Raw genomic sequence first — 12816 nt, 5'->3', positions numbered from 1 at the left:
TCAATTTTAATTTTCAACTGCGACATAAGTATTGAATTTAATCATATTTTTCTACAAACAATCGAAGATTGTGATGGGCTGGAAAAAGATGAAAAAAGAGAAAGCATGTCAAATTCAACAATGACACGACGATTGTTGAAAACGTGCCTCACGAATTTGAAAGTCAGCTTCATGGGGTAGTTGGACTTGGATTTAACGAAACTTTAATGTATAAAAAAATTGAAATCTCATCAATATCAATATTAATTAAAATTGAAAAGTAGGAGTACTAATAGTGGAGTAATAGATTTATAGTATTTCTTAATTTATGTACAACTTCATATTAGTAATGTATTCGATCATTGTAATGTTTTTGCAGCTAAACAGTTACTACCATATTAGTTTTAGATTTTAACTGTTTGGAATAAATTTTCAAAATTATATACTATAAATTCTTAAAATAAGAAAAAACAAATTAATAATTCATAATATTGATCTCTATCCGTAGACAGATAGACTCAAAGTTAATGGAATAAAGCAAATATACTAAAATTATTTATACATTGATTATATTAATAATTTATTATTATTTGTTTAAATATTTATTACTAAAAGAATTTTGTAAGAGTACAATTGAGTCATGGCAGCAGTGGTAGTTTTTTTATTTTTTATTTTTTTTTTCCAACGGGTGAAAATCTAAGGCCCCTTCGTTGGTAAGTGGTGACACCGAAAACTATTATAAGAAATATAAAAAAAATAGATTAAATAACATATTATTTTTATAATAAAATGTTAATGGAATAAATTGGTAAAATGTAGAATCTATTTACTATTTATGGTGAAAGTGAAATAAGACTCTTAAATGGGACGGATGAAAATGACAAAATAAGATTCTTAAGTTGGGAATAAATAGTGAAAGTGAAATAAGACTCTTAAATGAGACGGATGGAAATGACAAAATAAGATTCTTAAGTTGGGACGAAGGAAGTATCGATAAAGGATATAAATAATATGGATATAGATAAAACATAATTAATACATTTATTAGCTGAATAAGGTTCATAAATTATATAGAAAAATCTACTAAAAATAAAAATAGACTAGTTTTATAAACGAATGATAAAAAAAAAAAAACTATCTACAGTATTTTAATTCCATTATAGAGCGGAGAATAGAATACTGTAGTTTGCAACTTTACAACTCCATTATATTATAAACCAAAAATAAACTTAGATAGTAATAAAAAATTAAGCAATAATGGCGAGTGGGAATCAAGGTCACGTGCATACATCTTGAACAGAACGTGACCGCCAGCAATCCGCGAATCGTGGTGGGATCCAATTTCGAGATTTTCACCTCATTTTGTCTATTTCCTGTATCATTATTATCTGTCGTCTTTTAAAATCAATTAATTGTAAAATTGTCCATAATCTTACAATACTATACACTACTGTACTAAACAAAAGAGATCCAATCGTGGTGGTATAAAATAATATAAACTGCGATATCATTAAAATATTGCTACTCCTTTTTACATTGTGATTACTGCTAGTGAGTGTGCATAGCAGCATAGGCATCTTCACCTAATTTAAAATTAAATACCAAGATTAAAATACTAAAGAAAGTGCATAATTTAAAGCGTATACCATAAGAAACTAGATGGCTAGAAAAACTTATTACCAGACAAATTGGGGAATGTTTCATTTTCAGTGTTATTATCTTTACAGCTCATTTGTCACATAATTGGATGTAATTTACTGTAAAATTGACAAAAAATGTAATTCATTAATATAAAAATAAAATTAAGAATTATTGGTGCTGTGGAAGAAATAAAAAATAAGCAAGTTAGCCGTTAAATACACATGGCTTGTTTGTTTCTTTTAAATAATCATTACTGATTTTACCACACATAATAACAGTCTGTCACGAGACACCATCATTTCAACACTATAGAACCTGATTTATTATTAATTTTACTTATTTTTATAATAATAAATTTATGCAACGATTTGTACGACCAAAAATTGATTATTTTGAGAAAAAAGTAATTTATTTACGCATTTAATTAAAAAGTATAGACATTTATACAGTATAGGAAACATGCATAATATTATGGTATTTTTGTATAACATTTTAAATTTTGTTGAATCATAAAATGTAATTAATGCATACTTTAATTCAAATTTTAAAAATAATAGAAAAATAATTCAAATATAAAAATAAAAAATTGAAAATGAGGCCAAATACTAATGAAGTATTTTTAATTTATTAACTAACTATATTTACTATTTTAATATTTAATTAACATATCAAAATTACTAATATAATCTTAGTTTTGTTGTAAAAAATTTAATTGTTTATCATTACTGTTTTTATAATATCTCCGTCCTATATCTTACGTGATTAATTATTTTTTAAACACATATTTAGAGAAAAAAATAGCAGTAATAAATACTTACATTGAAGAGAAAGTAAAATAAATAAATAAGATAATAATATAGATAAATTCTCTTTTAATTCTATCTTATACTTTAATTTTTTTTTTTCACTATTTATTACTATCATTTTCACGCTTAAAAAGGAAATTGTTAGGACTGCAATTGATTTTTGTGCTGCAATAAAATGCCTGCATAACTGCATTTCCTAAAATACCCTTTGAAATACGTTATATTTTCAGTTTTAAAGCATATATCTCACATTTAAGTATCCACTCATTTTCAATCTCCACACTGTCTCCTCTCACCACTGAGGTACTCTCTCTCTCTCTAGCTCTGATTTATGTAGTCGTCTTGCTATTGGTGGGCTATCAATTCAGGTTTAGAGCTTCAATTTCAATAATTTTGCTTCACTGTGAAATGGCGATGTTGCTTAAGAGAATAATAATGTTGTGATTGTTTGGAATATTTTTTTAGAAACGGCATTTGATTCTTTTCCTCTGTTGCAATCTGGTTAAATTTGAGGTTTCTGGTGTTGATTTGGTGTGTTCCTTGTGTTTATGCGCTTGATTGCGAATAACGAGCTGCATCCGTGCTTCATTTGCAGATCTAGCTAGTTCATGCATGATTTTACATTATGGTTACTAATTAAGTGCATTTCTCGAGCTGCTGAATCTGGAAAATCTCCGTTTTGTTAAAGAGATGGACCTTTCTGCATCCAAACCTGACTTATGAAGAGATCTTTCTCGTTATTAGGATGAAGACTTTTTTGAGACTAACTACTTACAAAATTGTTGTGGATTTGAACTGAACTAAATTGGATATGATATCCCTGTTTGTTTTGCTGTTTATCTCCATTCCACATGAATGACCTAATTTCCTTGATTTTGCACCTCAAATTTTTTGCTGGTTGCAATCTATTGATATTCTGATTCTGATTGATGTACCTCATGAAATCTTTATAAATGCTGAGTTGGAACTTATGCTTGTTCATTTCCTGTTACAGCATTGTTTGTCATTTTTATCACTAATACTTTTTTGAATTTCTGTAGGCCTCTACTTTACCACAATGTCAGATCTAGAGGCCCCTCTTGTACGCCCCAAGCGGAAGAAGATTTGGGTGGACTACTTTGTCCAATTCCGATGGATAATAGTGATCTTTGTTGTCCTTCCGATTTCGTTCACGCTGTACTTCCTCACGTATCTTGGGGATGTGTGGTCTGAGTCCAAATCGTTCAAGAAGCGTCAGCAGGAACACGATGAAAATGTCGAGAAAGTTGTGAAGCGACTCAAGGAGAGGAACCCAAAGAAGGATGGTCTAGTCTGCACGGCTCGTAAGCCATGGATTGCTGTTGGAATGCGCAATGTGGACTACAAGCGTGCTCGCCATTTTGAGGTCGATCTTTCTGCCTTCAGAAATGTTCTGGAGATTGACCAGGAGAGAATGGTAGCCAGAGTTGAGCCTTTGGTCAATATGGGTCAGATTTCGAGGGTCACTGTCCCGATGAATCTGTCTCTTGCAGTTGTTGCAGAGCTTGATGATCTCACCGTTGGAGGCCTGATCAATGGCTATGGTATCGAAGGAAGCTCCCATATTTATGGCCTGTTCTCCGATACTGTCGTGGCTTATGAAATTGTTTTGGCGGACGGCCGGTTGGTTAGAGCAACAAAAGACAATGAATACTCCGACCTCTTCTACGCTATCCCGTGGTCTCAGGGGACACTAGGACTCCTTGTTGCAGCTGAGATTAAGCTCATCCCTATCAAGGAATATATGAAGGTAACATACAAGCCTTTAGTGGGTAATCTTAAGGAGCTCGCCCAAGGTTATATTGATTCGTTCGCACCAAGGGACGGGGATCAGGACAATCCTGACAAGGTTCCGGACTTTGTTGAGACCATGATTTACTCTCCGAGTGAAGCTGTCTTCATGACGGGTAGATATGCTTCAAAGGAAGAGGCCAAGAAGAAGGGAAACAAGACCAACAGTGTCGGCTGGTGGTTCAAACCGTGGTTCTACCAGCATGCTCAGACTGCATTGAAGAAAGGCGAATTTGTCGAGTATATCCCAACGAGAGAATACTACCACAGGCATACTAGGTGCTTGTATTGGGAGGGGAAACTCATTCTTCCCTTTGCTGACCAGTGGTGGTTCAGGTTTCTCTTTGGTTGGTTGATGCCCCCGAAGGTCTCTCTCCTCAAGGCTACCCAGGGCGATGCTATTAGAAACTATTATCACGAGATGCACGTCATTCAGGATATGCTCGTCCCGCTGTACAAGGTGGGAGATGCTCTGGAATGGGTCCACAGAGAGATGGAGGTATATTAGTAACTAGTTTATTACCTTTCTTTCAATTTTGATGTTATAAGTTTTTATTTATGCTAAAAAGGGAATGCTGTATAGGTATATCCAATCTGGCTCTGCCCACACAGGCTGTACAAACTCCCAGTGAAAACCATGGTGTATCCCGAGCCAGGATTCGAGCTACAGCGCAGACAGGGTGACACCCAGTATGCTCAAATGTACACTGATGTTGGAGTCTATTACGCCCCCGGGCCAGTCCTGAGAGGTGAGGAATTCGACGGGTCTGAGGCAGTCCGCAGGATGGAGAGCTGGTTGATTGAGAACCACGGTTTCCAGCCACAGTATGCTGTGTCCGAGCTCAACGAGAAGAACTTCTGGAGAATGTTCGATGCTGGCCTCTACGAGCATGCCAGGAGGAAGTACGGAGCTGTGGGCACCTTCATGAGCGTGTACTATAAATCGAAGAAGGGCAGGAAGACGGAGAAGGAGGTTCAGGAAGCTGAGCAGGCTATCTGCGAAGCGCCTGATGCCGAGGCCAATTAAAAACACTGCGAATGCTGGCTGTTGTTGATGATGAAATTCGAGTAGGATTGTGTTGTTTCCCTCCCTTTTTCTCTGAGTTATCGGTTTTTGCTTTATGTATTGAGATCTGTAGTTTGCTAAGTTTAGACTTTGATTTGAAGTTAGGAAGAAGTGCTGTGCACTACTATCCCTCTCCTATTATTCCTTCCTGTGATGTTACTCTCACCTAATTTATTACAGGAAATTGGTTTACTTTCTTTACTTTTAATTCTTGGTCTTAAATAAATTTACATGCCTGAATTTCAGGCTATTTTATGTTCTGTTTTTAGCTTGTTTTGTCAATCCAAAATTCACATGTCAATATAGAATGAAACCTTTACATATTGATTTGAATAAATACAAATATTAACACCATGTAGATGAAGAAGCTAATGCAGCAAAATGGTCTTATTTTTTCATGGGAAATTGGTCTCTAAAACCATGAACTTTACTTAAAATTTGGTATTTCCCATGAACTTTGAAATTAGTATATAATATCACGAACTTTGCATTTTGTTTGGTATTTCCCACAGCATGTTTATTGCTATACTTGACTAACTTACGAGGCTCTATTATCATACTTGGCACAATTAAATCAACGTGGTTTTCAACGTGACTTTTTATGCTACATGTTATGAATTTAAAAAGTGGTTTCAAATATTATAAAACATATTAAGGTTCCCTATGTTAAATAAGATTTTGATAAAAATATCTAATTTGAGTGAGTTTGGGAAATACCAAACAAAATGCAAAGTTCGTGATATTATATACCAATAAAGTTCATGGGAAATACCAAATTTTAAGCCAAGTTGATGATTTTAGAGACCAATTTCCTTTTTTCATTTTGGTCCACTCATCAGAATTAGTCCCTATTTATTTATAGTGATTTATAGTGTATGTTTCTCTCATAAGTGAATCATAATCATACTTCCAACCATTTTGTTGTCTATTCCTTTTTACTTTTTACTGATTTGTTTCTCTCCTTATAATTAATATCATGAGTATCATTTACTATAATGATTATTTCTCATGGTAGAGAGTGATTTTGATAATTATGAAATGGAGTAACTTGGTTAATTATCCTCCAAAACCACAAAAGTCAGGAATCTTACTATTGGCAATTACTCTTCCGTCCCAGATAATTCAAATCACTTTGACCGGGCACGAATTTTAAGAATTGTAGTGAAAAGTGGGTTGAAAAAATTAGTGGAATGTAGGTCCTACTTTTAAAGTAGTATTAGTTTTATAATAAAATGTGACTATGAATGAGTTAGTAGAATATAAGGTCCACTACCAAAAATAGTAAAAGTGAAGTGAGACAAATTATATGGGATGGATCGAAATGAAAAACTGGAACGAATTATCTGTGACGGAGGGAGTATAATTTTGTAAGTACTTTTCATTTTGTAACTTAAATTATTAATGCCAGCTAATCATAACCGATAAAACACTCAAATTGCCATGAACAATAATAGAAATGTGACCGTTAAAAGCTGAACGTTGAGCTTTGGAAATTTCCACACTCTTCTTTATATCCATGAAATAGTCCAGTTCAGCTCAAACACTCTCTTCTCCATATATATAATCCAAGCTCAATAAATCACACACAATTCATTCTCTTTCTCTCTGCGATGGGGATGGTGATAGTGTTGTCTTTGCCTTTGATTCTGTTTTCATTACTTCTAGGATTTGGGTGTTATCTTTTCGGAAGAGCAAAGGGCAGGAAAGAAGCATATGCCACCGCACAAATTTTCACCGCACCAGCTCCGCCGCCGGGAAGCGTCAAAGCTCCTCCTCAGCCACTACAACCCATCTTCAAGCCCGACAATTCTGCTAATGTTTAGTGCTACTATTTTTCTGTCTGAAAATATTGGTATACATATATGTTGATTTGTGGTGAAATTCAAATTTTTTTGTACGTCTTGTATGATCAAATATTATTTATATAATTGTTTGTTCAAATAATCTCATTTCCCATTGAATGGCTTCAAATTGGTATGCACTCCACTATTTAATCATAGTCCATAAATAAATTTATAATATCATTCAATACCCAAAGAAAATAAAATAAAAGCATAAAAAAACTATTGTACATCGAGTAAAGAAAGGGGAAAGTCAATAAAATTAGGGATATTGACATCTAATATCACGAAATTTTCAAAAAATTTGGTTTTTCCCACGAACTTTAAAATTGGCAAATAATATCACGAATTTTACCTCTGGTTTGTTTTTTCCCACCAATGAAAAAATTAACACAAATAATATTATGATACGAATTTGTTTTCGTAATTTCTCGACAACAATTTTGAGAGCTTCAAGTTTTTCAATTTTTGAAGATAGTTTTTCTTGAAGCACACACTACAAAATTGTTCTCCAATCTATTAAAATAACATGAATTTTTTTATTCGTGGGAAAAAACAAACCGGGAGTAAAGTTCGTGATATTATTTGCCAATTTTAAAATTCGCAAGAAAAATCCAACTTTTTGAAAGTTTTATGATATTACGTGCCAATATCCCTAAAATTAAAACCTAAGTTTTGAATTTATTTATCGAGCATACGCTCGGCAGTTGGTGGCGGCATGATCAACCAAAAGCTAATCTGGCGGCGGCCGAGTTCTGACCGGCCGACGACGTCGTATGCGAAAGTTCCGTTTCTTATACATTTAATTTCACAATTATCGATCCACTAAACCCTAAGTATCAACAATGGCTGTAAAGCCCAAATCTCGCACGATTCTCGAACCCTTCGCACAATCCACCGTCGACTCCGGCAGCTATCCGACGACCTAACTCTGATTTACATCGGCAATATCTCCGGCGTCCTGTTACTCTACTCGCTGCGAACTTCGCAGGCTTCCCCGCCGCAAATAGCTTTCGTGAGACGCCTCGCGCTGCCTGTCAACGACTCGTTGAGTTTGATCCTCCCGCTCGCTCACATCACTAAAGTCATTGTCCTCGTTGATGGATACTTGTATCTGATTGACTCTGATTTAGCCGAATCGTCCAAGAGAATTGCTCTTTTCAAAGGAGTCACTGCTTTTTCTCGGGAATTCCGAAGTGGAAGCTATGACTCGTGTGGTCAAGCTAATTATGTGCATAGAAATGGCGATAGTAACGATTTGAAGAGTTTTTTCGCCGTAAAAAGTTGGTATTGCTAGAGTTGGTTTTGGGTGTTTCTCTGGTGATATTGAAGGAGATTCAAGGGGTGTTTGATGGATGATGTTAATGGTTGACAAGGTAGGGATTGTTGTGGATGTGGCGGGGCAGCCAGTGGGAGACAGCTTGGTGTTTAAGGAGGCTCCCGATTCGATTAAGGAAATAGGAAGTTATGTGGTTGCTGCGAGGAATTTGGCGTTGGAAGTGTATCACGAGAAAACGGGATTCTGTGTTCAGAGGCTTACATTTGGGAATGGCAGACGAGGACAGCGAGAATGGGAGTCTTGTTTGCAGTTACAACTAGCTTAAAGGTAAATTTAAAGCTTGAAATAGTGATTGAACCTTGAGTTGAATGCATAATATGCCACTGTGAATCATAGACGATGCTCAATTTTGATTTGTTTGTACGTCTATTGTTTTTCATATCATGTTATTCCGTTTAGATCATTGCACCAGCTGTATACAGTAGATTACCTGATCTTGTAGGTAATTTGTTACTGAAGGTTGAAAAGGGATGGATACGAGAGTGAGTTTCACGTGATTGTCAATTTAACTGACAATTGAGTGTCGATTGCTTTATTCCCGATGCTTATCTTGTTGTATTGTGTCTTATTTTTTGTATTGAAGCTGATCTTCTACTGGAGAGTTTCTGGAGAAGAACAAATCAAAGATCTGCTCAGGAAAAAGAGCTTCAAGGAAGCATCTCCTTGGTTGAAGATCTAGAGAATGATGGTGAAATAACAAAAGAGATGCTCTCGTTTGTCCATGCACAGGTGGGATTCGTGTTGCTGTTTGATTTGCATTTCAAGGAAGCAGTAGATCATTTCTTGCTTTCAGAAAACATGCAGCCTTCTGAACTTTTTCCATTTATCATGCCAGACCCAAATTGCTGGACGCTGCTGGTATGTCTAAATTTCTTTCTATTTGTGTTTATCGTACAGCTCAATTTTTTTTTTGTCCGTTTGAATGTCATACCTCGATCCTAGTATTACTCAAAAACTTACCAAGGTCCATGTAAACATCTGTTTCTTTTGTTGTGTTTGTCATGTTATTTGAGACAGTGATAACTTTACATATGATAATTTGTTTGGATCCAGGTCTCGAGAAACTGGTATTGGGGTTTGCATCCTCCTCCAGCACATCTTGAAAATGTAATAGATGATGGACTGAAAGCTATTCAAAGAGCTCTTTTTCTTAAGAAGGATCTGTTAGAGTCTGCCATAGAGAACATGATAAGGTGTATCTAAATTTCTGTTTGTAGCTATTTGATGTTCACTATATGCAATTTCGTCCGATGGACAGAGTTCTGTTTACGCGTATTTGAGATATTTTGGTTTCTTATTGTATTGTATTGTGATTACTCTTTATCTGGCTAAGTTTGTTTGTCCAACTTTCACTGATTTGCTGCAGATATTTGTACACATGTCGCAAAAGAGATCTAGCCATTTCTGTGAAGGAGGGGGTTGACACTCTTCTGATGTATCTTTATAGAGCTCGAAATTGTGCTGATAGTATGAAAATGCTTGCTTCTTCAGAGAACTGCTGTGTAGTGGTAATGATTACCTTTAAATTCTCCCTCGGTTGAACTGATTTGTTATATCCTTATATGGTAAATAATGAGGGAAGATTGATCATCAAGGCTGCTTAGTGTTTGGTGTCCGCATGCTTGAATGGCAACTAGTTCTTATTGCTGCAAAGTTTTGTGATTCAACTAATCACGCTTTGTGTTAATAATGCATAAATTTTATTTAAATTCAAATTACCATCTTAGCTAAACAATGACCGTGGGAATTCAATGGGCAGTGTAAGAGGAGCTAGAAGCACTGCTGAATGACTCTGGGCATTTGTAGGAGGTCCCGCCTCATGCAGATCAATGATGAAACCACTTGCGATTCTTGCCATGCTCGGCTCGGTACCAAGCTGTTTGCAACGTACCCAGATGATGCCGTTGTTTGTTACAAGGTTTGTTGGTTCCTCCTTTCTATAGTTTATGTTTCAATTTGGATTTTACCTTGTTTCCTAATTGATGGACACCTTTCTTGCCAGTGCTACCGTCGTCAAGGTGATATCTTACTCAAGCCCGGATGGCTGGTCACTCATGAAATTCTGAATAACTAGATGAGTCGCATTCATCTTTCAGTCATTATTTTGCTCGGTTAGTTTCGCTTACTCTGACGTCAGGACTTCAATCGTGTTAGCCGTCACCCCATCTGCTGCTCGAAATCAATTAATTAGTTAAAAGGATGAAGTATTCGGCCTTCTCCATGTGTATACTCCATTTGAGTTAATGACTTAATTCAAAGTATGTGTATACTAAAATTTGCATTAGTAGACTTTTTTTTTGTTATAGTCAGTGTTGTATATAATCTTGTAAAACTAGCAAAATTTCTTACTTAAGCTGAAAAAGATCATATTCAATTAGTACTATTTTATTCTCTTGTTTTTTGTCAATAACTAATGCAGATTGATTTATGGAATAAATTGGATTAAATATAATACTACTACTATACTTGGATGTAAGTAATCCTACATAAGATTTTGGGATCTTTAAACTTGTGGCGGCAGCACGACGCCAGTTCGGATAGATGGAATCACAACTCCCACACCCAATCACAACTGTCCATGTCAGCATCCCCTTCCTTACACAATCTAACCCACCTTATCCTCTCCGAACCACTTCTCCCAAAAGCTAAAAATTCATCTCCTTCCCTTCATATTCTGCAACACAAATACACACATACACACATTTTCAATTCTAATCTAGGAAAAAAAATGTCACTCACAATCCCCACCACCCTCTCCAAATCCATCTCCACCCCCAAATTGGGCTCCTCAAAGCCCAGAGCCGCCGCCATAGTATGCCAAGCTAACGCCCCCAACCAAGAAGACTCCTCCACCACGTCGTCTCAGCTCAAAGCCTTCTCGGCGGCGCTGGCCCTCTCCTCCGTGATCTTCTCCGCCCCGGTGCTCCCCGCCAACGCCGACATCGCCGGACTCACCCCCTGCAAGGAATCCAAACAGTTCGCCAAGCGCGAGAAGAACGAGATCAAGAAGCTCGAGTCGTCCCTCAAGCTCTACGCCCCCGACAGCGCCCCGGCCCTCGCCATCAACGCCACCATCGAGAAAACCAAGCGCAGGTAAATTGCTCGGAAAAATAAGCTCTTTAACAATTTTAAACTAGACGTCCCACTTTGATTCGGTACAAATTTTAAAAAAACATAAAGAAAACGAATGAAAAGAAGGGAGTGGAATGTGGTTCTTAATTTTATGTATCAGGAAAATAAATTCGCATTTACCAAAAATAATAAAAGCGAAATGAATTCGGGAACCTCCCAGGATTAATAAAAATATTGAACATTTAAATTAGATAGATGTTGCATGTTAGTCAATCACAAGTTCTTTAATCTTGTATATAGGGAGTAGTATTTAATTTGAAAATATAATTGTACTATAATTTGTTACTTTTAATGCACTCTCCCTCATATTATATATGCTGGTTTTCTAGTTCTAAGGTCAATATTTTCGTATGTAACTTTTTGACTGATCATCTAGTATTAATATATCATGAAAAGTAAGGAATTTTATTAGTAGTATATTAATTTTCTTTTCTGATGGTTTTCCAATCCTAGTAAATATTTTAAACAATCTAATTCGTTAATTTTGTATCATAGTTTGTATCATTAACGGCTCGAGTTGTGGGCGTAGGTTTGATAACTACGGGAAGCAAGGGCTCCTGTGCGGCGCGGATGGGCTGCCCCACTTGATCGTGAGCGGCGACCAGAGGCACTGGGGTGAGTTCATCACCCCAGGCATCCTCTTCTTGTACATTGCCGGGTGGATCGGGTGGGTTGGAAGAAGCTACTTGATCGCCATCAGAGACGAGAAGAAGCCGACCATGAAGGAGATCATCATCGACGTTCCCTTGGCAAACAGCCTCGCCTGGAGAGGCTTCATCTGGCCCGTTGCTGCCTACAGAGCGTTCGTGACCGGAGAACTCATCGATCCCAACGTTTAGACCTCCGTTTTCGGGTATTTGTTGTTGGATTTGATTGGGTTGATCTTGCTTTGGAGCAATGGCTAATGCTGTTGATTGTTTGTTTTGTTGTAGGTGAAGATGGTTGAGGGGTTGTGTAGTGTGGAGAAAGTCTTGTATTTATACATGTAAACTCTGTTGTGTATTTGGACTTGTATTTGGAATCATTAATTAACCAAGGAATTCATGAGGAATGTGTTTGCTTATTTGGATTTTGTTATATATAGAAGTGAAGGTTAATTGGATGATTAGTGGCGTCTCATCGCATGTATAGTGTGAAATTTTATATCCTAAAATCGAAATGGGACAATCCGAAATGAAATATTATTCGAGTAGATAAAGGGGC

General features: G+C 36.3%; 3 protein-coding genes and 1 pseudogene across 4 annotated transcripts; all 4 read left to right on the top strand.

Annotated features, from left to right (window-relative positions):
* The first annotated feature begins 2680 nt into the window (after positions 1-2680).
* LOC125205922 (delta(24)-sterol reductase-like) lies at positions 2681-5509 on the top strand. The gene is made up of 3 exons (XM_048105135.2): positions 2681-2729; positions 3467-4734; positions 4819-5509. The coding sequence occupies exons 2-3, from the start codon at positions 3484-3486 to the stop codon at positions 5260-5262; spliced, it is 1695 nt and encodes a 564-aa protein (XP_047961092.2). The 5' UTR covers positions 2681-2729; positions 3467-3483; the 3' UTR covers positions 5263-5509.
* A 1343-nt stretch (positions 5510-6852) lies between these two features.
* On the top strand, positions 6853-7245 carry LOC125204603 (uncharacterized). Its single transcript, XM_048103308.2, has one exon. It carries the CDS (start codon positions 6912-6914, stop codon positions 7122-7124), a length of 213 nt encoding a protein of 70 aa, XP_047959265.2. The 5' UTR covers positions 6853-6911; the 3' UTR covers positions 7125-7245.
* A 590-nt stretch (positions 7246-7835) lies between these two features.
* Positions 7836-10786, top strand: LOC125206898 (vacuolar sorting protein 3-like; annotated as a pseudogene). The gene is made up of 6 exons (XR_016132421.1): positions 7836-8748; positions 9065-9339; positions 9535-9674; positions 9848-9989; positions 10241-10399; positions 10484-10786. The product of XR_016132421.1 is annotated as a vacuolar sorting protein 3-like (transcript).
* Positions 10787-11152: 366 nt separating this feature from the next.
* On the top strand, positions 11153-12676 carry PSAF (photosystem I subunit F). Its single transcript, XM_048103305.2, has 3 exons — positions 11153-11574; positions 12143-12466; positions 12546-12676. The coding sequence occupies exons 1-2, from the start codon at positions 11210-11212 to the stop codon at positions 12450-12452; spliced, it is 675 nt and encodes a 224-aa protein (XP_047959262.2). The 5' UTR covers positions 11153-11209; the 3' UTR covers positions 12453-12466; positions 12546-12676.
* The last annotated feature ends 140 nt before the right edge of the window (positions 12677-12816 follow it).

This window comes from Salvia hispanica, chromosome 6 (genome assembly GCF_029641045.1).
Source record: "Salvia hispanica isolate PSC_SH4W2 chromosome 6, Shi_PSC_v1, whole genome shotgun sequence".
NCBI lineage: Eukaryota > Viridiplantae > Streptophyta > Magnoliopsida > Lamiales > Lamiaceae > Salvia > Salvia hispanica.
Note: the sequence above shows the minus strand (reverse complement) of the source record. Positions and strands in the feature narration are given on the sequence as shown.

Coding starts and splice junctions, on each gene's coding strand:
- LOC125205922 (XM_048105135.2), top strand. CDS start 3,484: ATGTCAGATCTAGAGGCCCCTCTTGTACGCCCCAAGCGGAAGAAGATT. Junction 4,735..4,818: donor GGGTCCACAGAGAGATGGAG/GTATATTAGTAA, acceptor AATGCTGTATAG/GTATATCCAATCTGGCTCTG.
- LOC125204603 (XM_048103308.2), top strand. CDS start 6,912: ATGGGGATGGTGATAGTGTTGTCTTTGCCTTTGATTCTGTTTTCATTA.
- PSAF (XM_048103305.2), top strand. CDS start 11,210: ATGTCACTCACAATCCCCACCACCCTCTCCAAATCCATCTCCACCCCC. Junction 11,575..12,142: donor ATCGAGAAAACCAAGCGCAG/GTAAATTGCTCG, acceptor TTGTGGGCGTAG/GTTTGATAACTACGGGAAGC.